Below are 27,087 nucleotides of genomic sequence, written 5' to 3'. Positions count from 1 at the left end.
TTTCATTTAAGCTTACACTAATCACTCAATGATTGCATGCAATATGGTCCATCATCAGATGGAAGGACGTGGTTCATTCTAATCTGGATGTCATTAGATGGGTAACACAAAGGATTGATGCAGCAGTCTAATAAGCTTAAAGTGTTTCATTTGTTCGCCTGGCACAGAACAACTAGGCTAATCCTTGGTCAAATTAAATATTTTTCTTTATAGCTTGTAGACTAAATTTCATGTTCTGAGATCATACTGTTATGTCAGAATAATATCCGGAGTTCATTTCTTGATGCATCATGGGTGTGGTGGGTCACATGTAGCACATTGATATCTTCCACATTTTTGATTATTGTATTCGCAACACCAATAAAAATAAATCTGCGTTGTAGCCCAAGGTCACATTATCTCTATTAAATAGTATTCTCCTTTTTATTGCTTAAATACAAGTTTACAAACTGTCTGTGGTTTAGAAATCTTTTTATCTCTGACATGACTGTGCATTGAAATCAAGGTCTAAATGTTTCTTCAAGATAAATCCTGGACAGATGTACTTGTACTTCAAGCCATCCAAATGGCTCAAACTAGATTACATAGCGAAAAAAATGTACATAAAGTGCTAAAAGTGGGCAAAAAGAAGGAGCAATTATTAGAGCAAAAATCAAAGTAAATATATACAAATCCAGATTTGCTGTAGCTGATGGACAGGGAAACGCAGTATGTTAATAGGACATGTTGATTTTCCATTGGAGGCGGAGGAAGATGTAATGCAATAATACCTGTGCTCTTTGTCTCCTTTGGAACTTATTAAATGTTTTGGGGATTAAAGAGGAATTGCGCTTTGCTACAGATTTGTCCATTTGTCTCATTGCTCTTTCTTCTGTTTGCATACACATTCTACTGTGACCATGCACTTTATAAAATCTGTTCTGAAATTGGGGACTTTTCTTTGTGTGGTGAGGCAGTAGGGGTTTGGTGGTATTAAGAAATGTTTAAAGTCTTCACTTAAAATAAAAATAAAAGTAGAATAAAGGACTATGATACAGCACGTAAATAAATGCAAAATATCCGGCACTAAAAAGATCAGATGCTCAAAAAATGTTTTATTGTAATATATAATCCAAAAAATAACATTTCGGTCCTTTCCTTGACCTTCATCAGACGGATTATGATAATTGAATAAGACCCAAAGAGCAAACAAGAATTGGGAAGAGCGCATTTCCCACTGGCTTCACCCTGCTTTCACATAAGCGCTTCTATCTCTGGACATCCGCAACAAAATATATGTGATTCTCCTAGGACCTTGTTTGCTCTTTGGGTCTTATTCAATCATCATAATCCGTCTGATGAAGGTCAAGGAAAAGACCGAAATGTTATTTTTTGGATTATATATTACAATAAAACTTTATTGAGCATCTGATCTTTTGAGTGCCGGATATTTTGCATTTATTTGTACAAGGTATTGGTAACCCTCATCCGAGCACCAAATGAAAACTAAGGAGTGACGTGCTACATTTATGATATATAATACATCACGAGCCATAGCCACTTGGCCTTGTTCTATGGTGCTCCAGGGAGGCTGGATTACAGCTAAAACATTCATTTTACAGATTTGAATCAAGAATATTTAAAAAAAAAAATTCAGGAGAACAGAATTAGACAAATTAGCGATCACTTAATAACAGATTCAGGAAGTGTATGGTTGTGACTCTGCCTTTGCTCTTGCATGCTTGGAATGTCCTCAGTGTTGAACTCTACTCAGGACTTACTTTTTGAGTCGTAACTTTTACAAGTTTTTCCCTATTGACTAAAAATTTCCATCCTAATTGATCTTTTCCTGAAAGTGCAGAAAAGCACGGGAAAATCTCCCAGGTACACGGCGTCACTTCCTAAAATAACCCACTTCTTAACAGACCCCACACTTCCTCACTGCATGTATTTTGTTTTCTTCTCAGGTTTCAAGAAGAAAAAAAGACCACACAAACGTCCAAAGTGTATTAAGAGAAACTGAAAATCAGATCGTCACTGTTGTTTGTCCTTGTGTCACAATCCATAACTCATAGACTGTCGGTCACATCTTGTACCATGCCAGAACACCAGAACATTAACAATACTAACCCCTAACAGCTAATCATCTCAGCATCTATTATCTTCTTAATATGTCAATGTATGCAATCAATAAATGTCATAACAAATCACAGCGCAGTCTTCTACTTAATAAGTGATTAGTATAATATTACAGCAAGAATTATCCAGTGTTCTCCGTAGAGACCACAGGCGTAAATATCCCTACTCTATAAAATGATATAGAGGCAAAACATTTTCGCATATAGTGATCTCATTAAAGGCAACCTGTCACCTTGGGAAATGCTATTTACCTGCAGATGTAGGGTTAATCTGCAGGTAAATAATGCTATAATTCCTCCTGGCCACCTTACTGAATGTGCAGATGCCAAGAGAAAATGAACTTATTTCCTCCCGGGAGCCATCGACTTTCAGTCATAGGGCAAGTACAGATCAGCTACATTTATTACTTACTATACCACTCACAGTACTGTGAGCAACGGCTTTAAGACCACCCCAGTTCTTGGATTGACAGTGCATTTATGCACAGTAAGCTGTCCAAGTGCTGCGGTGTGCTTACAACCGTCCCAGTGAACAGTGCTGTGAGTGATGACTGTCATCTCTCTGTGCACGCCCCCAAAGGCTGAAAGCTAACAGCTCCCGGGAAGAAATAAATTTATTTTCTCTCTGTAGCTGCACTTTCAGAAAAGTGACCAGAAAGCATTGTAACATTATTTACCTGCAGATTAGCACTACAGTATATCTGTAAGTAAATCACTGTTTTCAAGCTGATAAGTTGCCTTTAAAAGAGTTGTATCTGATTAGAAAAACATCACTGCTTTCTTTAAGAAACAGAGCCACTGTCGGCCTTGCATTACAAAAGTTAATGTACACATGATCAACATTGGATTCAACAGTGGCAGAATTCAAAGGTAGTTACATCCTTTTTATGGCCTCTTATTTTTTCCTTTTAAGGGAATCTGTCTCTAGATTTTTGTAACCTAATATGAGAGCAGCATAATATAGAGACAGAGACCGTGAGTCCAGTGATGTGTCACTTACTGGGCTGCTTAGTGTAGTTTTAATAAAATCATTGTTTTATCAGCAGAATATTCTTATTTGAGGACTAGCAAACTGGCTGTCATGTAGTCAAACATATTCATGCGCTTAGTATAACCCTGCCTCATCACCCCTCCATCACTGATTTCTGTGTGCCCTGTACATGGGTAGAAAACTGACAATAAGTGGTGTGGGTCGAGTTATACAGAACTCAACATGCAGATAACTACTAGATCTGCATCACAGAAAAGTGTGGTTTTAACAAAATAACAGTAAGAGAAACATTGCTGGAATCAGGGTCTCTGTCTGTACATTATGCTACTCTCAGATTAGAGGGCAATAACCTGGTGACAGATTCCGTTTAACATAGGCCATTATTACGTGCTATGTCTTTCAAGACTGTAGATTCTTTCTAAGGTTACAGCTTCATAATTAGCAATCAGTAATATAACAACTAGAATTGGGTCTGGAGAGTATTCATAATATAAGCTACAGTGCTGAGCAAATTAATTGGGACACAGCATTTTTTTAAGTAAAATTGTAAGTTGGTTACCAGTCAGTGATTCAAACCAGTTTTAACTGCTTTGAACAGGCACTCACACCTGTTCCAAGCAGTTAAAACTGGTTTGAATCACTGACTGGTAACCAACTTACGATTTTACTTAAAAAAATGCTTTGTCCCAATTAATTTGCACAGCACTTGACTTTCAGTCATTTAGGAAAACCCTGGTTTTCATTGAAAGGACTTTACTATTGTATGGAGACTTAAGGTACCGTCACATTTAGAGATGCACCAGCGATCCCGACAACGATACGACCAGGTCAGGATCGCTGGTGCATCGATAAGTGGTCGCTAATGAGCTGCCAAACAGGCAGATCTCACCAGTGACATATCAGCGGTCGGCGGTCGTTACTTACCTGTCAGACGCGGCGATGAAGACATCCTCCCGCCCGCGTTCACGCCTCGCTCGTCGGCGCCAGCAGGAAGCGGCCAACAAGAAACGGCCCAGGACGTTTTCGCGTGATCAGCGATAACCAGCGGGGGAGTCGGTCGGAGGTAAGTATCACACATAGCGATATCGCTAGCAATATCGCTGCTGCGTCACAAAATCGGTGACGCTTTAGCGATATCGCTAGCGATCTCGCTTAGTGTGACGGGGCCTTTAGGACCTGTTCACAGTGTGTTTATGCAGTGTGCCCGGGGGCTCAGAATCCCTAAAAAACATCATTTTGACCCCTTGATGAATCCATAGACCATCATGACTCAAATGGAGATCAAATGAATTCTGTCTGTGATTTTTTCCAATGATGTCTATCTTTTTAGAGGAGCACAAAATGTTGTTGTGTCCGTCTGAAAAGAGGTATATTATTTGGGGGGGGAGCACATTCCGAGTCTAATGGAACTTTGTTTGTGCTCTAGCTCTGGTGAAGATCTTGTCTGAAATACATTTTTGGGGGGGATTCAGATGCAACCGATGGACACACTGCATAAATGCAGTGTGAACCAGGCCTTACTTGCAGCTAATGTTCCATGGGAAATAAATATGCAAAACACCTGTCCTAGAGAAGGAAGAAAGTATCTCATACTAGCTCAGATTTTTTCCTTCCGTAGGAGAGCGAACTAACTGTTACCAGATATAAAGCAACCCACTCATCTCTATGTCAGCTAATTGTGGTTGCAAACTGTAACGGTGTCACACCAATGATATATCAGCAGTCATATATGCCCAAACACTGACCATACACATAAAAAAGCTTGTGGTCCACTACACTCCACGGTAGACAATCCTGGTAAACTTATCTACTGGGGGATATTTGTTTTCAATCAAACACCCATGGCCATCCTAAAACAGATCATGGTTGTGGAAAAACAGCTACACAACATAAAAAGTAGATTCAAAGAGTTTATCTGGAATTTTATGACCTAATCATAGGTCATAAACATGAAAATGGTGGGGGTCTAACACCAGCACCCCTCTCCCCCCGAATCAGCTGATTTCTACTCCAGAAACAGTACAACACATAAGTTGAACAAGTGAATGGAAAAAAAAGTGCAGTCCTAATCAGACAGCTAAAAAATGTACAGGCCTGCGGTGAGCTGTTCCATACATTGGTTGCATCCAACCACTGCCATAGCAGATATCAGCTGATTTGAGGGATGCTGGATGTCGGACCCTGGCTGATCTTATATTACTCCTGGACAATCCCTTCAAGGTCCTGGTGACACACAATTTTCATTTAGCTTAATTTTCAGCAGAACGACTGTTCGCTAAAAGCAGTGCTTCTTCTTCCATAAGTGTTCCCACACATACGGTATGTTGATAGCCGGGAGGGCCATTGTAATCGAAATACAGTACATTTCTAGCTCTGGGCTCAGAAGTACACACAGGTGCAGATTTACAGTATGCATCATGAATGTAGGCATGACATTCAGGAGATGCAACAAATTATCTAGAGTCAGATTTTGAAGCATCTTACTAGAAGATAGGGTGAATTTACACTGCATGATTTTCAGGAACAAGCATTCCTAAGAAAGCTTGTTTCATGATAATTGTGCAGCCCATATAGGCTGCTGATAACCCAATTATCAAGCAAAACTTTCATTTCTTCATGGGGTGAAATGATCTTTTGATTTGCACAAAAGATCATTGTTCTAGGCAGCTGAGAACAGCGAACTGAACAATCTATTACTGATCACTCAGTGTGCATCTGAAGGACGGTATTCCCGTGTACGGGCTTTTAGTCAACTCTCAATCAGTAAATACTCACCACTTGGTGGTCATTCAACATTGCAACGTTGGTCAGGTCACACGCCCATTTTCTCGACATATGACAAAATCAATCTGATTATTCTGATCAGACTATGATCAGTTTAGTCAGATTGGCATATGTTTTTCTCAGACATGGAGAAAAAAAAAAAGTATCTCTACTCTCTCCATTCTGTCACTTTGTGAAAATCGGACTGCACTCCGATGACCGGTCCGATTGAACCATAGTCTTGCGTTGCAGGTTTTGATCCAACACCAGGATCAAAATTGGATATTTCACCATTTTTTTCACACAGACCACTCAGTCTGAGGAAAAAGTCAGACATGTGCACAGCCCTATAAAACAGTCTTAAGTACAAGTGCCATCCATGAAAGCCATGGATAGCACTAGTATGAGAACGTCGGTCATGTGCACAAGCCCTCACTATAGCTGGAGAGCTACCGATTTCGCTGGAGAGTTACACAATTAAATCATCTCATTACTCTTGAACATCTCTAGTAAAACTACACAGCACCGACTAAAACAATGCTAAATGTTCCATAGGTCATTGGAATAGGAGATCACCAAAGTGTTTTCTGATATTTAAATATATGCTAAATATACATTATACCGTAAAACACTCTCATATTAGAATCCAGAAGTATATTTAAGTGAACGGTGGCTAAAAAAAAATGTGTGTGTGTGTGGGAGCTCATATTCATTGCAACCTGCTGTATATTTGCATTGGTTTGTGGCTTGAAAGGAACATTTCCCGTTTAGAACATCTTCACCTTCTGTTTGGAATTTGCCTAAGTCTACCTCACAACAAATTCTGCTCCCACATAATGTTCCTGGAACTTGTAATTAGCATGCACATTCAGTGTGGAATTTATTGAGGCCTGACCCCTCCTCTCATCTTCAAGGCACACATTGTTCTGGGAAGAATTCAGCCACACATCTTAACTTATTTTCTGCATTCATTAAAACCTTAGGTTTTGTTTTTTTCACATCTGAGGAACACAGGGCCATTCACAGAAGAATGTTAGGAGGTAGCAGCTGTGTGTTTACCTCCTCATGCAGGTGCTTTGCTTGGCACCTAGTGCAAAACCGCACACACAGTCAGAACCTGCATAGATACCTAAAACAAAAGCTCTGCATGTCCCAGTAATTAATTAGAACAGTGACCTTGATTTAAAAAACAAAAAAAGTGAGACAAATACATGTCATCGGAAAGTATTCTGTCATAAAGACAGAGTGTTCACCCTCCTCTTTAAGGCTTCGTAAAAAAAAAAAGTTTTTACAAGATAAGGAAAAATATTCAGAATTGAGAGTCCTCAGTGGCTGATATTTAGATAAGAAAAAAATGTCGCTGTCCATTTGTGCACGTTTCTTCAGAAGTGGTTTTAGTAATTTAGTGGTTTAGTATTTTTAAGTACAAGATAAGGAAAAATCATATTAATGAAAATTGCTCCGTTTTTCCTATCAATAAGTAAAATAAATGAAAAATACATATAAATTAAAGCTTATATTTAAAGTTCATCCCTTATGTCTCCATTAAGTGCTCCAAAAGTACACATTGAGTAGAATTTCAACATAGTCTTCAAAACAGAAATGAAAGTTTTACCATAAATTGTGTGAAAAGTTTATTTAACAGGGACCATAACTTTTGATTTGATAATATAAACTTGTGTGGATTTTGAGGAAAGTTATACATAACCCTCTAATGCAACTTCAGGAGCCATTACGCCAATTGGAAATCCAAATGCAAAAAAAGGCAGTCGTAGTAAATCTTAAAAGTGCATCTCAATTATAGACTGATTGGACGTTACAAAGAGATTTTTTGTAAAATATGATCAAGAAATCTTTGAATAATTATTCAAAGAAAATAAATAGCCAAATAGCATACACAGAAAAAAACCCTGACAAAGCATTGTTGAAACGTGAGTTGAGTGTTTGATGAGTGAGCCCTTAAATGTCCATATCATCATATGCTCTATTTGCACTTTACATTATTTTTTGCATAGGGCTTCAACATTGTTGGCAACCTCTACTTATACACTGACAAACAAAAAGATAACAATGTTTTGAGCTTTTAAATTTCAGGCTCCATATCTCAATATCCACTATTGCTTCGAATGTGAGCCTACCATCATTTTGTAGACAATCATCTTGGCTATATCATACATACATTTGACTTGAAACTATTTTGCATATAACTAGTTGCATATTCTTGTAATGTCACTGCATTGTTACTGCTTTGCCCCTAAAAATCAAAATTTGAATTTTTATTATTCCACCTTTGGCATTCAAAACTGCCTGAATCCATTTGGGAATGTGCTCTATCAGATTCACACGTCTCAACTGAAATATGATCCCTGGTCTTTTCTACACATTCCGAAAGTTGGTACATACTGGTCAACTCACTTGGGTATGTATACAGTTTTTTTTCAACTCTCCTCACAAGTGTTTGATTTGGTTGAGGTCTGGGGACTGTGGAGGCCAATCCAGCACCTCTGCTTCATTGTCATTGAACCATTCGCCAATCTCGACACATGCTTCCCTTCCGTGTCCTACTGAAACACTATGTCATCCTTTTCATACCCACAGTACTCAAGGGTACAAAGTAATTCGTCTTGCAGCATATTCACATATAGCTCAGCATTGAAACAACATCTGTCCTGGTCAAGCATCCAATGCCTTTGGCTGTGCAACAACCCCATATCATCAGGCAGCTTCCACCACCAAACTTGACAGTTTGTTCAATTTCTAGATCCGTTAGCCCCTTTTTCCCTTTTTTTCTACCACATTGATTTGCACTCATCAGAGCCAATCAGAGATTGACTTTCATCTCATCGCTTGAAATGACCCGCTTACAGTTTTCCAATGTCCACTTTTCATACATTTTAACAAACTCAAGCCTACACTTCTTATGACGATATTGAAGTAGAGGCTTCTTCACCTTTTTCGAGCCACCATTCCTGATTTGTGTAACGTGCAGTGCTTTCATGGACATCTGTGACCTCACTATTATGAAGCATACGAGTCACCTCCACTGTTGTGTTTGTCGCACCAGAACTGATAGACGTGATGAGCCAACTTGTTGACTTTGATATTTTGCCTGAACGTCCACCTCTTGTCTTTCGAGTGGATAGACAGACTTCATTTCGTAATCTTCCAACTGTCATGGCACTCACATTAAGCAGTTTGGCAATTTTCTTGGCCAAGAAACAGTTATCGATGAGCTGGATGATGCTGTTTCTCTTCTCTTGTGAAATCTTCATGGCTGCTCCACAATTCAAACCAGTGCCCTTTCACTTGGGAATCAACATAGTGACACACTGAGCTATTAGGAAATGTGAGAACTGGCTGTAATATGCAGTATACAGGAGGAAAATGATTTTTCCACCACGTGGAGCAAAACAGTAAATGCAGTGACACGACAAGAACGAGTATAACCTAGTGTTCCAGCAGGACAATGGCCTGAAGCATGTGTTGAGATTGGTGAATACATGGTTCAATGGCAATGAAGTAGGGGTTCTGGATTGGCCTCCACAGTCCCCAGACCTCAACCCACACACTTGTTGGTAGAGTTGAAAAAAAAACTGCATACATACCCAAGTGAGTTGACCAGTATGTACCAACTTTCGGAATGTGTAGAAAAGATCTGGGATCAGATTTCAGTTGAGACATGTTTGAATGTGATCAAGAGCATGCACAGAAGGATTCAGGAAGTTTTGAAAGCCAAAGGGGGAATAATAAAAAATAAAATTTAGATTTTTAGGGGCAAAACAGTAACAATGCAATGACACTACAAGAATCTGCAAAACTAATCATATGCCAAACAGTTGCAAGTCAAATGTAAGTATAATATAGCCAAGACGATTGCCTATAAAATGATCTTAGTCTCACGTTCGAAGCATTAGTGGATGTTGAGATATAGAGCTTGAAAGTCAAAAATTCAAAACATTGGTACCCTTTTGCTTGTCATGTACCTTTTTTACCCTTTATACATTTGAATTAACAATATCTTTTTTTTACTATTAACTGCACCTTATTATATTTATGCAACTTTTCTTCTGGAACCATCCTTTACTTGGTATCTATTAATATTGTGAAAATCACTAAGGTGTAACTAATTTATTGTTCAGGTGTCACTTTGCATTGCTTTGTTCCTTTGGGTGTAATTTATCCTCATTGATTCACCCAAACCCCTTCTTTTATGTGTTTGTCATGTTGGATATTTATTTTCTTTTAATAATTATTCAATAAATTTTCTAGATCATTTATTCATCCATTTACTTCAGTCCTCGCACTTTCTTTTTTCTTGGTTTTGCGTTTGATTGGTGCTTCTGGGACATTAATTTTGGTCAGGGTTACTACCTTTATTTTTATTATTTATTAGAGAATTTTTGCAACCTACAGTTTCTCACTGTAACATAGTAACACACTTAGAAAGGTATAGCAGACAGGCCCATCATGTTCAGCCCAAAACCTTACCACGGTGATTCAGATGACTTATGGATATGGGACGGACCCCTACTCCATCTTAAAACCACCATAACTACAGTAAGCCTAGGCACTAGAATAAATACATAACACATTATTTTGGTTGTCAAAATGGCCACAGCTTTGTTTTAATCCTGTGATTTAAATAATCACAGTAGGAGTCAGGTGAAGTGCAAGTACATTGGGATTCACAAGTACTGTGATATCCCCAGCTGTCTGACATACAGAACCAGGACAGACAGCCATAAAGGGGCGGCACGCACTGGCTTGCCATTCAAGCAGAGCCAGTAAACTTTCAGGGCACCAATGACCCTATTATCCTCACTCCTGTGCTTAACCACTGTGCCCGCCCCTGATTGACGTTACCATTACAACGTCCTTGAGGCTGGCCACCAAAGCCGAGCCTGTTCACCACCATGAGGTTTTACATCCTCTATTAGTTAAAATGAGTCCACCTTAACTTGTCTGCAATTTCCACCTGACTCCTAAACCGCAAAGCTTTGACGGGTTATAAATTCACATTTCACACCTCTTTTTTTTTTTTTTTTTAATAAATCACTTTAGTAAACCTATAAACTAGAAGTCCCTGTAAAAGCATTAAGGGGACTAACTTGGAAAACCTCCGACTCACAAAGAGTCATCCTACAGCGCTCAGGAGAGGAAAAACCCCTGTGGAGGAAACCTCTAGGGAACCATGACTGAAGGATGGCCCTTCCCTTGGGCTTAGAAGGTTAATGCTGTTAACTCTTTATAGCCATGATAAAATTGAACCTGGAACAAAATATACAATGGTAATTTCAAAAATACAATAAAGCATTCATCATACAAGCAATAATTAAAACGTTTTGGGACAATGATTATAAACAGGGCGGGAGGGCGGAAAATGCTTCCTCCTGTTCATCCTGTGCATCAAAGAGGGAGAGACACAGATTTCCTGTTCTATATAAGCCCCACCCTCCTCACAGGAACCCACCTGGCACAGACATACTGTGCTTCTTACTCTGAAAGCAACATCACTCTTGCTTAAAATCTACACCATTATACCAAAAAAGCTGCAGGAGTAAAGGTCCACCCATCCCCAAGTCACGTCCTCCTCCGCCTATGGCTCCAGTGGTTTCTAGAAGGCAAAAACCACAAGAGGCAGCTGCTAACTATATTAGAACAGAGAAAGTGCTTTTCCTGATTGCAAGAAAATCTGAAAAACTCCTTGAGTGAAAGATTATTGGACAGATCACCATACTGAATAATAGTTTTATAATCTTGCTGTACTGCAGTCCATCCATTCTCTTAATCACCTTGACCATTCTTCCTCTTTACTGCTCCAGATCTGCTGTTTCCTACCTATCAATTGATGCCCAAAACTGCAAACAACTTTCCTAGTTTGGTGGCTCAGTGGTTAGCACTGTTGCTGTGCTATTCAAAAGCATCATATGATACTCATTGTGTCCCTCAGGTGTATTAAATGTTGTCTTCAAATCATGTATTTCTCTTCTTTGAACAGCACAGTGTTTCAGCGGTTAGCACTTTAGCTTTGCAGAGCTGGGGTCCAGGGATCATATCCCATAAAGGACAACATTTGCAAGGAGTTTGTATGTTCTCTTTGGGTTTCCTCTGATGCACATTCAGATGAAGTGTATTGTGGCACACAAACCTATCAGGCCCATGTGCAGCAATACACGTTACCGGACAGTCAGAGGCTGGCAGGTGACGTCATGCACATGGCAATGACGTCATGTGCTCCCGTTGCTTGCACGCTGAAGTCAGCTGCCACATTCACAAGAGCATGTCGTGTGGCGGGGGATCAGATGGGAGGTATCAATACTACTATATAGATGAAAATGTTCTATGCATTATACTTTATGAATGACTGTGGACTGTACATTATACTTTATGGGTGACTATGAGGTGCATTATACTTTATGGAGGACTACAAGCTTTACCGTAGATGGAGGACTATTGGATGCATTATACTATAGTATAATGGTTAATTTTTTTTCTATACATTAAAGAAGAGTGGCAGAACGGGGCACATATACAAGGATGCGGGATATATATACCATGAAGGGGCCCAGGATAAGAGTCATATACCAAAATGGAGGCTATATATATCAGGATGGGCCCAGAATAATGAACATATACCAGGATGGAGGATATATATACCAGGAAGGGGCCCAGGATAAGAGTCATAAACCAAAATAGAGAATATATATCAGGATGGGGCCCAGAATAAGGGACATACACCAGGATGGGGGATATATACCAGGATGGGGCCAGGAAGGTGAAATATATACCAAGATGAAGGACATATCAACCAGGATAAGCATCATATATACTAAGATGCAGGATGCAAATACAGTGGGTAAGTGGGTATGGAAAGTATTCAGACCCCTTAAAATGTTTCACTCTTTGTTTCATTGCAGTCATTTGGTAAATTCAAAAAAGTTCATTTTTTCTCATTACTGTACTCTCTGCACCCCATCTTCACTGAAAAAAACTGAAATGTAGAAATTTTTGCAAATTTATTAAAAAAGAGAAACCGAAATATCACATGGTCATAAGAATCAGACCCTTGCTCAGACACTCATATTTAAGTCACATGCTGTCCATTTCCTTGTGATCCTCCTTAAGATGGTTCTACTCCTTCATTGGAGTCCATCTGTGTTTAATTAAACTGATAGGACTTGATTTGTAAAGGCACACAACTGTCTATATAAGACCTCACAGCTCACAGTCCATGTCAGACCAAATGAGAATCATGAGGTCAAAGGAACTGGCCAAGGAGCTCAGAGACAAAATTGTGGCAAGGCACACATCTGGCCAAGGTTACAAAAGAATTTCTGCAGTACTCAAGGTTCCTAAGGGCACAGTGGCCTCCATAATCCTTAGATGGAAGAAGTTTGGGACCACCAGAAATCTTCCTAGACCTGGCCATCCAGCCAAACTGAGCAATCGTGGGAGAAGAGCCTTGGTGAGAGATGTAAAGAAGAACCCCAAGATCACTGTGGCTGAGCTCCACAGATGCAGTAGGGAGAAAGTTCCACAAAGTCAACTATCTCAGCAGCCCTCCACCAGTCGGGCCTTTATGGCAGAGTGGCCTGACGGAAGCCTCTCCTCAGTTCCAGACACATGAAAGCCTGCATAGTGTTTGCTAAAAAAACAGGGACAGGATGACTGGTTGCAATAAAAGGAAACATGAATGCGGCCAAGTACAGAGATATTCTGGATGAAAACCTCTTCCAGAGTGCTCTGGACCTCAGACTTGACCAAAGGTTCAACCTTCCAGCAAGACAATGATCCTAAGTACACAATTAAAATAACAAAGGAGTGGCTTCAGAACAACTCTGTGACCGTTCTTGACTGGCCCAGCCAGAGCCCTGACCTAAACCCATTTGAGCATCTCTGGGGAGGCCTGAAAATGGCTGTCCACCAACGTTCACCAACCAACCTGATGGAAATGGAGAGGAAGAATGCAAGGAAGAATAGCAGAGGATCCCCAAATCCAGGTATGAAAAACTTGTTGCATCATTCCCAAGAAGACTCATGGCTGTACAAGCTCAAAAGGGTGCTTCTACTCAATACTGAGCAAAGGGTCTGAATACTTATAACCATATGATATTTCAGTTTTTCTTTTTTAATAAATTTGCAAAAATTTCTACATTTCTGTTATTTTCAGTCAAAATGGGGTGCAGAGTGTACATTAATGAGAAAAAAATGAACTTTTTTGAATTTACCAAATGGCTGCAATTAAACAAAGAGTGAAAAATGTTAAGGGGTCTGAATACTTTAAGTACCCACTGTGTATGTATATATATATATATATATATATATATATATATATATCTACAGTGCTGTGCAAATTAATTGGGACAAAGCATTTTTTTAAGTAAAATCGTAAGTTGGTTACCAGGCAGTGATTCAAACCAGTTTTAACTGCTTTGAACAGGTGTGAGTGCCTGTTCAAAGCAGTTAAAACTGGTTTGAATCACTGACTGGTAACCAACTTACGATTTTAGTTAAAAAAATGCTTTGTCCCAATTAATTTCCACAGCACTGTATCTCTCTATCTATCTATCTATCTATCTATCTATCTATCTATCTATCTATCTATCTATCTATCTATCTATATGCGGTATAAACGCACAGTACCAGGATGGGGGTTACCAAAGTCCAAATCTTGTACTGGGGCCCATCAGACTCTAGTTACGCCACTGTTCAATACCATATAATTGTTCTTGAAGGTTATTTTGTAGTTAGGCTGAATGAACGTCTTATTAAGAGGTAGATCTTGTTCACAGAAATATGTGGCTGAGAAAAGTAGACAAAAGAGAATTTAATCCGATCATATGGAGAAAGCTTTTCGTCACTAATCCTGCATCTTAAATTGTAAGGCCTAGTCCCGGCCGATGTCTTTCTTGTAGGCATGTGTTTTCTGTTCTTTCTAGACTTTCATTTCCTCTTTTCTGGTCAATTGCTTTCATCTGGTGCAGAAGGGGGAGAAAAATAGAAATGCTGTAAAGATTTGTAGCTTTTTTTCTGAGTAGAAACTCAGAAATTGTTAAAATATTAAGTAATTTTCCACAATTCTTTCTTCACTCATGATGGGATCAGACTGTCAGGTCTGTAGAATCTGGATGTGCAGATGTTGCTATAGTACAAGTAATACACCAGTACGATATTTCCTCTGCTTGTTCCATCCTCATGTATTACACATGTTTCATGTGGACCTTATTATGGTTTCTTAATATCTTTCTCCGCTTGCTTTGATCACTAATTTATTTTACTCCTTGCTTTGAAATTCATTGTTAATTTGATACTGTGAGATGATTACATTCAATGGGGCAAGAATACACAGTTTAGTTAGTTTGATAGAAAATCAAAAGGCATACGATGACATGTTGTCACAGCAATTCCCTGCTCATACAACTTTGCTATAACTCTTAGGATTTAAACATCGTGTCAGTAAAAAACATAATGTCCTATTTGTTTCAAATAAACCTGTTATATGGAATATGCATAGATAGCTACAAATACCCCGTCAGACCCCTGATACAGATTGTCAGGACCTTGCGCCTTTAATTATTGATGATCCTTTTTCTTGCTCCCTTGCCTCATTACACAATTGTTACTGATTAATTTACTACTGTTTTCCTAAAGAATGAGTATTGTGGTTTGGGCAAATGCTTGCTATTACCAGTGGGTGCCAACAATGAATACTGAAAGCCTTATGTACGTTATTGACCAAGCCATGGATAGATGCCAGACCACATTGTGATGGTATTTAAATGCTGCTCAGGGGCCAAATGTCTCCTCAAATACACAGTGCAATCTGTTCCCTCTAATTTTTTAGCAGAAGTATTTGTTTTTGGCCCTTGTTGCATATTTTTGTTCACACCTTTTCAGTCTCAATTGTCCTGTTTTTATTTCAGAATAAGATTTCCAGTAATAGTAATTTAATTAATTTGGGTATCTACGGTAAAAAGTCTATTTCTTTGAGAAGACCTTTCCTTTACTTAGAATAATCTATAAATATTGTGAGGCAGGGAGGGGAGATCATATGTGAGAGTCAATATGTATCCCTCAGGATACAGACGGAGTCCTATTAGACCGGCTGGAGTGCCTTGTGTTCACAGCAGAACGCCTGTGAGTCACAAGGCAAAATAAAAGTAAACATGGACCTGGTTATTATTATTATTATAATTTATTTATATAGCGCCATTAATTCCATGTCCTGTACATGAGAAGGGGGTTACATACAAAGTTATAGATATCTTTAACAGTAAACAAATGTACAATGACAGACTGGTACAGAGGGGACCCTGTCCTTGCGGACTTACATTCTACGGGGTGCCTGGTCAAGCTATTTGGCCAAGGCATTGTTCTGGAATACTCATTATGGACTTTTATTTTTGAAACAGACTACAGGAAGGTAGTGGGGCGGTCCAATTCCTCCAGGCCGGGTCTTGCAAGTGGCCCATGGCCACAGATTCCAGTTTAAAAAACCCTGCAGCCAGGGTTTAGAGTTTGCAACTTGTGGAGCAGACGGATCTGCAGAAACGCAGCCTGTGTATTTTAACACAGAGCCAGCAGAGCAAACTCTTGGCAGCGTGATACGGTGGTGCAGTCACCCTTGGCAACCGGACCCCATGGACTGTTTTGTTTCCCGGCTGCGATCTAGAGGATACCATGTGCTTTACACTGTGTGAATGTGGACATTAAACACGTTTGCTGTGAACTTTTCCTGTGGTCACTATCTGTCACAATGAACAAACCCTGCTGCACTACATTATATAGATACTCGTATCTATGTATATGACATCTGTCTCATTGTGTGCCCCTTCTATCTCCAGGCAGAGCCATGCCTTCAATCTGGTGAGTGCAGGCTGACAACATGATAGTTCTGTGTATTTGCTGGAACTTATGCTTACAAGCAAGGTAGGGGGCTAAAGGTTAACTTTTGTGTCCGGTTATTAGTTTCCAGCTATTTGTCCTGGAGAGGACTGATACCTATTTGTTGTCCTAAATCCATATATCCTTTGCAAGTTATAAGCTCTGCTTGAGCTGGTTTACATGTGATTTTCAGCCTATGCCCTGATTAGTTGATTCTTGCTGTTTGACCTTGGCCTGTATTTTAATCATTCTTCTGCAAGACATTTCTGCTTGTGTTCTGGACCTCTTTATATTGACGTAGCTTCCAGTTTATCATCTGTCAGCCCACTTCACCAGCCAGCAGATACTCTGTAGACGTAACCCAAGAAGCCCAGGGTAAGTCCAGTTCCCTATACAGAAGGTAAATGGTGAAGGTCAGGGCAACCTTTGGGGTTTGGTAGATGGAGTGGCAAAGTGTCCATGGAATCACTATTAAGAGCTACCAGGCTGTAACACACTGTGCTCCCCCCCCACACACACACACCTTCCCCTCCTGACAATCCATCTCTCTTTTTGTTTGTTACTACACAAATACAGTCATATGTAAAAGTTTGGGCACCCCTATTAATGTTAACCTTTTTTCTTTATAACAATTTTGGTTTTTGCAACAGCTATTTCAGTTTCATATATCTAATAACTGATGGACTCAGTTATATTTCTGGATTCAAATGAGGTTTATTGTACTAACAGAAAATGTGCAATCTGCATTTAAACAAAATTTGACCGGTGCAAAAGTATGGGCACCCTTATCGTTTTCTTGATTTCAACACTCCTAACTACTTTTTACTGACTTCCTGAAGCACTAAATTGGTTTTGTAACCTCATTGAGCTTTGAACTTCATAGCCAGGTGTATCAAATCATGAGAAAAGGTATTTAAAGTGGCCACTTGCAAGTAGTTCTCCTATTTGATTCTCCTATGAAGAGTGGCATCATGGGCTCCTCAAAACAACTCTCAAATGATCTGAAAACAAAGATTATTCAACATAGCTTTTCAGGGGAAGGATACAAAAAGTTGTCTCAGAGATTTATCCTGTCAGTTTCCACTGTGAGGAACATAGTAAGAAAATGGAAGAACACAGGTACAGTTCTTGTTAAGCCCAGAAGTGGCAGGCCAAGAAAAATATCAGAAAGGCAGAGAAGAAGAATGGTGAGAACAGTCAAGGGCAATCCACAGACCACCTCCAAAGACCTGCAGCATCATCTTGCTGCAGATGGTGTCACTGTGCATCGGTCAACAATACAGCGCATGCATAACGCCTTTTTGTATGACCAAACAACTCAATCCTTGTTTCATCAGTCCACAGGACCTTCTTCCAAAATGTAACTGGCTTGTCCAAATGTGCTTTTGCATACCTCAGGCGACTCTGTTTGTGGCGTGCTTGCAGAAACGGCTTCTTTCGCATCACTCTCCCATACAGCTTCTCCTTGTGCAAAGTGCGCTGTATTGTTGACCGATTCACAGTGACACCATCTGCAGCAAGATGATGCTGCAGGTCTTTGGAGGTGGTCTGTGGATTGTCCTTGACTGTTCTCACCATTCTTCTTCTCTGCCTTTCTGATATTTTTCTTGGCCTGCCACTTCTGGGCTTAACAAGAACTGTACCTGTGTTCTTCCATTTCCTTACTATGTTCCTCACAGTGGAAACTGACAGGTTAAATCTCTGAGACAACTTTTTGTATCCTTCCCCTGAAAAGCTATGTTGAGTAATCTTTGTTTTCAGATCATTTGAGAGTTGTTTTGAGGAGCCCATGATGCCACTCTTCATAGGAGAATCAAATAGGAGAACTACTTGCAAGTGGCCACCATAAATACCTTTTCTCATGATTTGATACACCTGGCTATGAAGTTCAAAGCTCAATGAGGTTACAAAACCAATTTAGTGCTTCAGGAAGTCAGTAAAAAGTAGTTAGGAGTGTTCAAATCAAGAAAATGATAAGGATGCCCATACTTTTGCACCGGTCAAATTTTGTTTAAATGCAGATTGCACATTTTCTGTTAGTACAATAAACCTCATTTGAATCCAGAAATATAACTGAGTCCATCAGTTATTAGATATATGAAACTGAAATAGCTGTTGCAAAAACCAAAATTGTTATAAAGAAAAAAGGTTAACATTAATAGGGGTGCCCAAACTTTTACATATGACTGTATAAGACTTTCAAAAGAAAAGCATTCAGATCCCTTTCAATTTTTCACTTTGTTTCATTGTAGCCATTTGGTAAATTCAAAAAAGTTCTTTTTTTTTTCTCATTAATGTACACTCTGCATCCTATCTTGACTGAAAAAAACAGAAATGTAGAAATTTTTGCAAATTTATTAAAAAGGAAAAATTGAAATATCAAATGGTCATAAGTATTCAGACCCTTTTGCTCAGACACTCATATTTAAGTCACATGTTGTCCATTTCCTTATGATCGTCCTTGAGATGGTTCTACTCCTTCATTGGAGTCCATCTGTGTTTAGTTAAACTGATAGGACTTGATTTGTAAAGGCAGACACCTGTCTGTATAAGACCTCACAGCTCACAGTGCATATCAGACCAAATGAGAATCATGAGGTCAAAGGAACTGGCAAAGGAGCTCAGAAACAGAATTGTGCCAAGGCACACATCTAGCCAAGGTTACAATAGAATTTCTGCAGTACTCAAGGTTCCTAAGAGCACAGTGGCCTCCATAATCCTTAAATGGAAGAAGTTTGGGACCACCAGAAGTCTTCCTAGACCCGGCTGCCCAGCCAAACTGAGCAATCGTGGGAGAAGAGCCTTAGGCTAGTTTCACATTAGCGTTTTTTTGCGCAGCGCATCGTGCGCATAAAAAACGCAAAGAAAAACGCAAAACAAATGTGCGTTTTTTTTTCTTCATGCGCACGCTGATGCGTCAAAATAACGCAGTGTTACTTGTGTTTTACATGCGTTTTTGCATGCGGTTGCGTTTTTTATGCGCATGCGTTTTTAGGTGTGACATTTCACAATAGAAAAATCCTTGACCACCAATGGGTCACCAGTGGGCGTGTGTCATTGGAATGTTTTATAGACCCTGTACTGCTGAATTCATCAGATTTTGCTGCTGTTTCCGGTGTCAAGATGGACCTGCGTCTGGATAATTTCCGCTTCAAGCTGGATCTTGACATTGCGCTGTCTCAGGCGTATGCCTTTTGTTGCCAGCAAGAAAGGGAGAGGGAGAGACAGCAGAGACGGCAGCGGCGTCGGTTTTGGAGGCATCCAATCATCGAACTCCGGGCAAGCCGTGGAGCATATCACACGCTGTACAGCGAGCTACAGGAAAACCCGGAGAAATTTGCTGACTATACACGGATGTCCCAGGAAAGCTTCCTTGACTTGCTGGGTATGGTTGAAGGAAACATCCGGAGAAGGGACACTCAGCTCCGGCGTGCCATTCCTCCCGAAGAAAGGCTCCTTGTCACCTTACGGTATGTATGTTGTTATGTTTGCATAATTTTTTTGGCTTTTTCCCTTTTTTTTTTTTTTTTTTTTTGGTCCAAAAAATTAGGTTTTTTTTTGGCTATTGAATTTTAACATTATTTTTGGGAAATTGCTTTTTTGCATAATGGTTTTTCTTCTGGCATGTACTAATCCCAAGCCTTTATAAAATGTTTTTTTGCTATGTTGTATTAAAAAAACATGCAAAATAGTTAGGCCATGTACTTTTTTATTTTCAGTGTTTTTATTAATACCCAAGACAGAAATATAATTATTTTTTCTTTTTATGTTTGGCAGGTTCCTGGCAACTGGAGAGAGTCTTTCATCCCTGCATTTCCAGTACCGGCTGGGAATCTCTACTTTATCCGGGATTGTTGCCGACACCTGCAGGGCTCTGTGGGATGTTCTGTGTCCGGAGTTTCTGCCATTGCCCACTGCCGAAAAGTGGCTTCAAATATCGGAGAAATTCTGGGCAGTCTGCAATTTCCCGAACTGCCTAGGAGCGGTGGACAGGAAGCACATCCGCATCACAAAACCCGCAAGAAGTGGCTCCGAGTACTACAACTACAAGAAGTACTTTTCCACAGTCCTAATGGCCATTGCGGATGCAGACTGCCGGTTTGTGGCGGTGGACATAGGGGCATTCGGACGGGGCAACGATTCACAGACTTTTAAGAACTCTGATATGGGCTGGAGGTTGTACGGCAACCATTTCAATTTTCCACTGGCACGGCCTCTTCCCCAAACCCAAACTCCACCACTGCCATTTGTAGTGGTTGGGGATGAGGCATTTCAGATGTGCCCAAACCTGCTGAAGCCGTACTCCAGCCGTGACTTGGACCACCGCAAGAAAATTTTCAACTACAGGCTTACGAGGGCTCGCAGGACTGTAGAGTGCGCCTTTGGCATTCTAGTGGCCAGATGGCGAATTCTCAGCACCGCCATCAATCTCAAAATGGAAACAGTGGATGAGGTGGTGAAGGCATGCGTGGTTCTGCACAATTTTGTTATGGCAAAGGAGCGGCCGAACTTTGACATGGATGAGCCTGCTGCCAACCCTTTGCCAGATTTTACTCAGCACCCTCTTCGGTCCTCAGTCGAAGTTGCCCAAATGAGGGACCAATTTGCGGACTACTTTTTATCCGATGTTGGTCGTGTAGCATGGCAGGATCAAATGGTTTAATAGTTTTGTTGTTTGTTAAAAATAAAATACATGTTTTTTTATACCTAGTGTACTGTGTCTTAATAAACTCCACTACTCACCTGCCCAGGTTAAAGTGAAGAAAGGGAAACCACCATAAAAAATATATATATATATATAAATAAATATATATATATATAAATATATATATAGTGTACGGCGCAGTGTGTGCAGGCGGCGAAAGACACAATAACCAAACATTATTTTGAAATATAAATTTAACATTTATTTTACTTATTAGTTGTTGGAAACTGGGGGGTGTGGAGGAATGAGGAACGGCTTTGGGTGGAGTAAGGGGTTCTAGGGGAAGGAGGAACCAAAGAAGTGGGGGAAGGGAGCCGAGGCAAGGAAAGTTGTGAAGTGGGAGGTGAGGGAGGAGGGAGGGTAAGAGTCCTCCTCTTTGTTTTTTTATGACGGTGGCCCGTCGTCTTGCTGCTGTCCTCGCTTGAGCCTGAGGACTGGCTAGACCCCGGGGACCGCCTTGAGCCTCTGGACCGCCTTGAGCCTCTGGACCGCCTTGAGCCTCTGGAACGCCTGGAGGCTGTGGACTGGCTGGAGCTGGGGGACCGCCTGGCGCTTGTGGACCGCCTGCCAGGATCTTGTACCTGCTGTGGCATGCTGGTGGTGGTGGATGTCCTGGCAGGGGCCGTAAATATTGAATGCGGGTCCCCCAGCTGATGCTGCTCCGAGGTGGTGGTGCTGGTGGTGGTGGCGGTCCATGCAGGCGTGGTGGCTGTGGCGGTCCATACCGGGGTGGTCATCCCGCTGGTGGTGGTGGTGGCGGCGTTACAGGCAGGGGTGGTGACGACGGGCCATCCAGTGGTGGTGGCGGCAGCAGTGGTGGGCCAGGCAGGAGCAGCGCTTGGCATGGTGTTGGCGGGTAAGTGTCCAGCTGCACTCGGACTTGGGGCGGTATATTGGTGTCCGGCGAGGCTTGGAAGTGTGGTGGCTGTGCAGTGATATGCAGCAGAAGTAGGTAATGCTGTAAAACGAGTCAGGGGTGGCACCGGTGGAAATGCCACCGCTGACTGCTGCATAATCCTACTCTGCTGCATAGCCTGCATAAAAGCATTGTTGCAGGCCTGCATGACAGTCAACTGGAGGTCAGGGGTAAGGTGTTCCGCCGTGTCCCGAGCTATTTGGGTGTAAAAATGATGCGCTGGTCTGGCGAGGTCGACTTCCAGGCGCTCAAGGCGACCCTCGATAGACTTGTACCGTTGGTCCAAAAGGAGGAAACCACTCTCAAGTCTATCGGAGAGTGCCTTGAGGCTACTCTGAAAGACCGAGCTCAATTCAACGAACTCGGGCATGAGAGGCCTGTCCGAGGTCCTCTGCCGCTGCTGGCGGGAAGTGCCCGCAAAACCAGTGGCAGAGACCTGGGACAGGGGAACACCTGAGCGACCAGCTTCCTGGTCTCCAGATGACTGTGGTGCAGACCTGCAAGGTGCTTCCTCGCTGATGGATGGCTGGGAGGGGTCCGGGGCAGCTTGATGAAGGACCGCTTCGGGCCCAGGTTGCAGGGTGCTGCTCCAGGTGCTGTGAAAAGAAAAGAAAGAAATTACTACCATAAATTAACAATCGCCAACTCCTGTGGAATAGAAAAGCACAGAATAAAACACAATACAACTAGAAAATACTTACGTTCGGGAGGCAAGGACCGGTCTTAAAAATGCCAAGGCACGATGGTATCTGTACTTCGTGCCGGTCCTTGCCGCAGCACCACTGCGAACCTTATTCTCCTGACGGATATCCCTGTTGAAGCGGTCCTTCATCGAGCGCCAACGGGTTCTGACTTTGTTCACTGTGGTGGAAAAAAAAAAAAAAGAAAAAAAGTAAGACTATGCACTGGAGGCTGTGATCATCCAACTGTGTGTGATGATAGAAACTCCATGGAGTTAATAGCATCACACACAGTTGGGTGATCCCGGCCAAGATCACTGCTGCAACACACAATGTAGTACTTAAGCAGTACCTGTCAGAAATTCCTGCAGCTTCTTTAATGTTGCTGTAAACATCTACACAGCCTCCCAGAAAAAATGTTCTTTTCTTTTCATTAAATTGTTAATGATGTCCAGCTCTAGGTAATATTACTGTCTTACCAAATTTAAGCCACTACTTGGTGACTGTCTTCACAATGTTCCATAGTATATCTAATGCATTGGGATTTTTTTGAACCGTTCCCCTGACTAATAATTTTCAACAACGAGATTCCTTTGCAGTGATGTAAGCTTTTTACGGACCATGGCTGTTGCTGTAAAATGCAACTAAGAAATTGTCAGGAAAATCCTGCTAGAACAGTTAAGCTATATGGTGTTAATTAGAATCACCGTAAATGATGGCAGCTGTGTATCTGTGTACTGACTACTATTTAACAATATTTAGAATTGAGAGTCCTCAGTGGTTGATACCTTTTAATGGCTAACTGAAAAGATGGTAACAAATTGCAAGCTTTCGAGACTACTCAAGTCTCTTCATCAGGCAATACTAATCTGATGAAGAGACCTGAGTAGTCTCTAAAGTTTGCACTTTGATACCATCTTTTCAGTTAGCCATTAAAAGGTATCAACCACCGAGGACTCTCAATTCCAAATATTTTTTGTATCTACTGGCTAACACGGTACAAAGATATATATCTTTCATGTACTATTTAACATGAGTTTAAATGTGATTGGATAATTCTGAAAACAACCACATCCCCAAATATAAGAGAGTGTTCACACTTATGCAGCCACATTATTTTTGTGTAATAATTTTTATTTCCCCCTCAAAATCATTCTAGTATTTTTCCCAATGGATTTGTACAGATTATGGGTGGCATTAAAGCTGGGAAAAGATCAGAAGTGATTATTTTTTGTTTATTTTTTTACATACCAAAAACCTAGCATTTTAACAGGGATGTGTAGACTTTTATATCCACTGTATATTACTGTACGTGATACAATAAGTGAAAATGTACTTTAAATTATTATTGTATATCTTTTTCTTCTTTTTATTTCCTGCACCGGTCTAATTTTGATATAATTATAGATTCATATATTTTTATCCACTTCTATAAACATATGCCAAACACATACATACAGTGGGAGAAATAAGTATTTGATCAATTGCTGATTTTGTAAGTTTGCCCACTGACAAAGACATGAACAGAATATAATTTTATGGGTAGGTTAATTTACACATTGAGAGATAGAATATCAAAAACAAAATACAGAAAATCACATTGTATAAATTATATAAATGTATTTGCATTTTGCAGTGCAAAATAAGTATTGGATACCTCTGGCAAACAAGACTTAATACTTAGTGGCAAAATCCTTGTTGGCAAGCACAGCAGTCAGACGTTTTTTGTAGTTGATGATGAGCTTTGCGCAAATGTCAGGAGGAATTTTGGTACACTCCTCTTTCAGATCATCTCTAAATCATTAAGATTTTGAGGCTGTCGCTTGGCAACTCGGAGCTTCAACTCCCTCCATACAGTTAGGTCCATATATATTTGGACAGAGACAACATTTTTCTAATTTTGGTTCTAGACATTACCACAATGAATTTTAAACAAAACAATTCAGATGCAGTTGACATTCAGACTTTCAGCTTTCATTTGAGGGTATCCACATTAAAATTGGATGAAGGGTTTAGGAGTTTCAGCTCCTTAATATGTGCCACCCTGTTTTTAAAGGGACCAAAAGTAATTGGACAATTGACTCCAAGGCTATTTCATGGACAGGTGTGGGCAATCCCTTTGTTATGTCATTCTCAACTAAGCAGATAAAAGGCCTGGAGTTGATTTAAGGTGTGGTGCTTGCATTTGGAAGGTTTTGCTGTGAAGGAAACACAGGGTCAAAGGAGCTCTCCATGCAGGTGAAACAAGCCATCTTTAAAGCCCCGTCACACATAGCGATCTCGCTAGTGAGATCGCTGCTGAGTCACAATTTTTGTGACACAACAGCGATCTCACCAGCGAGATTGCTGTATGTGACACTAACCAGCGACCAGCCCCCCTTCCGGTTATCGCTGATCATCCTGGAATAGCCAGGACATTTTTTTGATCGGTGGTCTCCCGCTGTCCAGCACGCATCGCTGTGTGTGACAGGCAGGAGACCAGCGATCAGCGCGCTGGTAACTAAGGAAAGTGCAGGGTTTCTAAGCAGCACGCGTCACTTAGAAACCCGATGTGTACCTTAGTTACCAGCTCCCTGCATCAGCGCACTGGTAACTAACGTACACAGCGATGCCACGCGCTCGGTGTCGCTGGTGCTGATTGCTGGTGAAGCTGCCTGTTTGTCAGCTCACCAGCGATCATATAGTGACACACCAGCGATCCTGACAAGTTGATATCATTGTCGGGATCGCTGGTGAGTTGCTATGTGTGACGGGGCCCTAAGCTGCAAAAACAGAAAAAACCCATTCAAGAAATTGCTACAACATTAGGAGTAGCAAAATCTACAGTTTGGTACATCCTGAGAAAGAAAGCACTGATGAACTCATCAATGCAAAAAGACCTGGGTGCCCACGGAAGACAACAGTGGTGGATGATCGCAGAATAATCTCCATGGTGAAGAAAAACCCCTTCACAACAGCCAACCAAGTGAACAACACTCTCCAGGAGGTAGGCGTGTCAATATCCAATCTACCATAAAGAGAAGACTGCATGAAAGTAAATACAGAGGGTTCACTGCACGGTGCAAGCCACTCTTAAGCATCAAGAATAAAAAGGCTAGACTGGACTTTGCTAAAAAACATCTAAAAAAGCCAGCACAGTTCTGGAAGAACATTCTTTGGACAGATGAAACCAAGATCAACCTCTACCAGAATGATGGAAAGAGAAAAGTATGGTGAAGGCATGGTACATCTCATGATCCAAAGCATACCACATCATCTGTAAAATACAGCGGAGGCAGTGTGATGGCTGGGGCATGCATGGCTGCCAGTGGCACTGGGTCACTAGTGTTTATTGATGATGTGACACAGGACAGAAGCAGCCAAATGAATTCTGAGGTATTCAGAGCCATACTTTGTGCTCAGATCCAGCCAAATGCAGCCAAACTGATTGGTCGTCGTTTCATACTACAGATGGACAATGACCCAAAGCATAAAGCCGAAGCAACCCAGGAGTTTATTAAAGCAAAGAAGTGGAATATTCTTGAATGGCCAAGTCAGTCACCTGATCTCAACCCAATTGAGCATGCATTTCACTTGTTAAAGACTAAACTTCAGACAGAAAGGCCTACAAACAAACAGCAACTGAAAACCACCACAGTGAAGGCCTGGCAGAGCATCAAAAAGGAGGAAACAAAGCGTCTAGTGATGTCCATGAGTTCAAGACTTCAGGCAGTCATTGCCTACAAAGGGTTTTCAACCAAGTACTAGAAATGAACATTTTATTTACAATCATTTAATCTGTCCAATTACTTTTAGTCCCTTTAAAAACAGGGTGGCACATGTTAAGGAGCTGAAACTCCTAAACCCTTCATCCAGTTTTAATGTGCATACCCTCAAATGAAAGCTGAAAGTCTGAACTTCAACTGCATCTGAATTGTTTTGTTTAAAATTAATTGTGGTAATGTCTAGAACTAAAATTAGAAAAATGTTGTCTCTGTCCAAATATATATGGACCTAACTGTAAGTTTTCTATGGGATTAAGGTCTGGAGAC

The 27,087-nt window shown here is 40.8% G+C and overlaps 2 protein-coding genes across 6 annotated transcripts in view; one reads left to right on the top strand and one right to left on the bottom strand.

The window, feature by feature from the left end:
• Nucleotides 1-27,087, top strand: part of EDAR (ectodysplasin A receptor) — a 157,526-nt gene that overhangs the window by 93,852 nt on the left and 36,587 nt on the right. The window lies entirely within an intron of this gene.
• LOC141101475 (uncharacterized) lies at nucleotides 473-23,507 on the bottom strand. Its single transcript, XM_073590601.1, has 3 exons — nucleotides 23,078-23,507; nucleotides 22,250-22,972; nucleotides 473-575 (listed from the first exon to the last, which is right to left on the bottom strand). Exons 1-3 carry the CDS (start codon nucleotides 23,206-23,208, stop codon nucleotides 473-475), a joined length of 957 nt encoding a protein of 318 aa, XP_073446702.1. The 5' UTR covers nucleotides 23,209-23,507.

This window comes from Dendrobates tinctorius, unplaced genomic scaffold (assembly GCF_039654945.1).
Source record: "Dendrobates tinctorius isolate UK_male_01 unplaced genomic scaffold, ASM3965494v1 ptg000117l, whole genome shotgun sequence".
NCBI lineage: Eukaryota > Metazoa > Chordata > Amphibia > Anura > Dendrobatidae > Dendrobates > Dendrobates tinctorius.
Note: the sequence above shows the minus strand (reverse complement) of the source record. Positions and strands in the feature narration are given on the sequence as shown.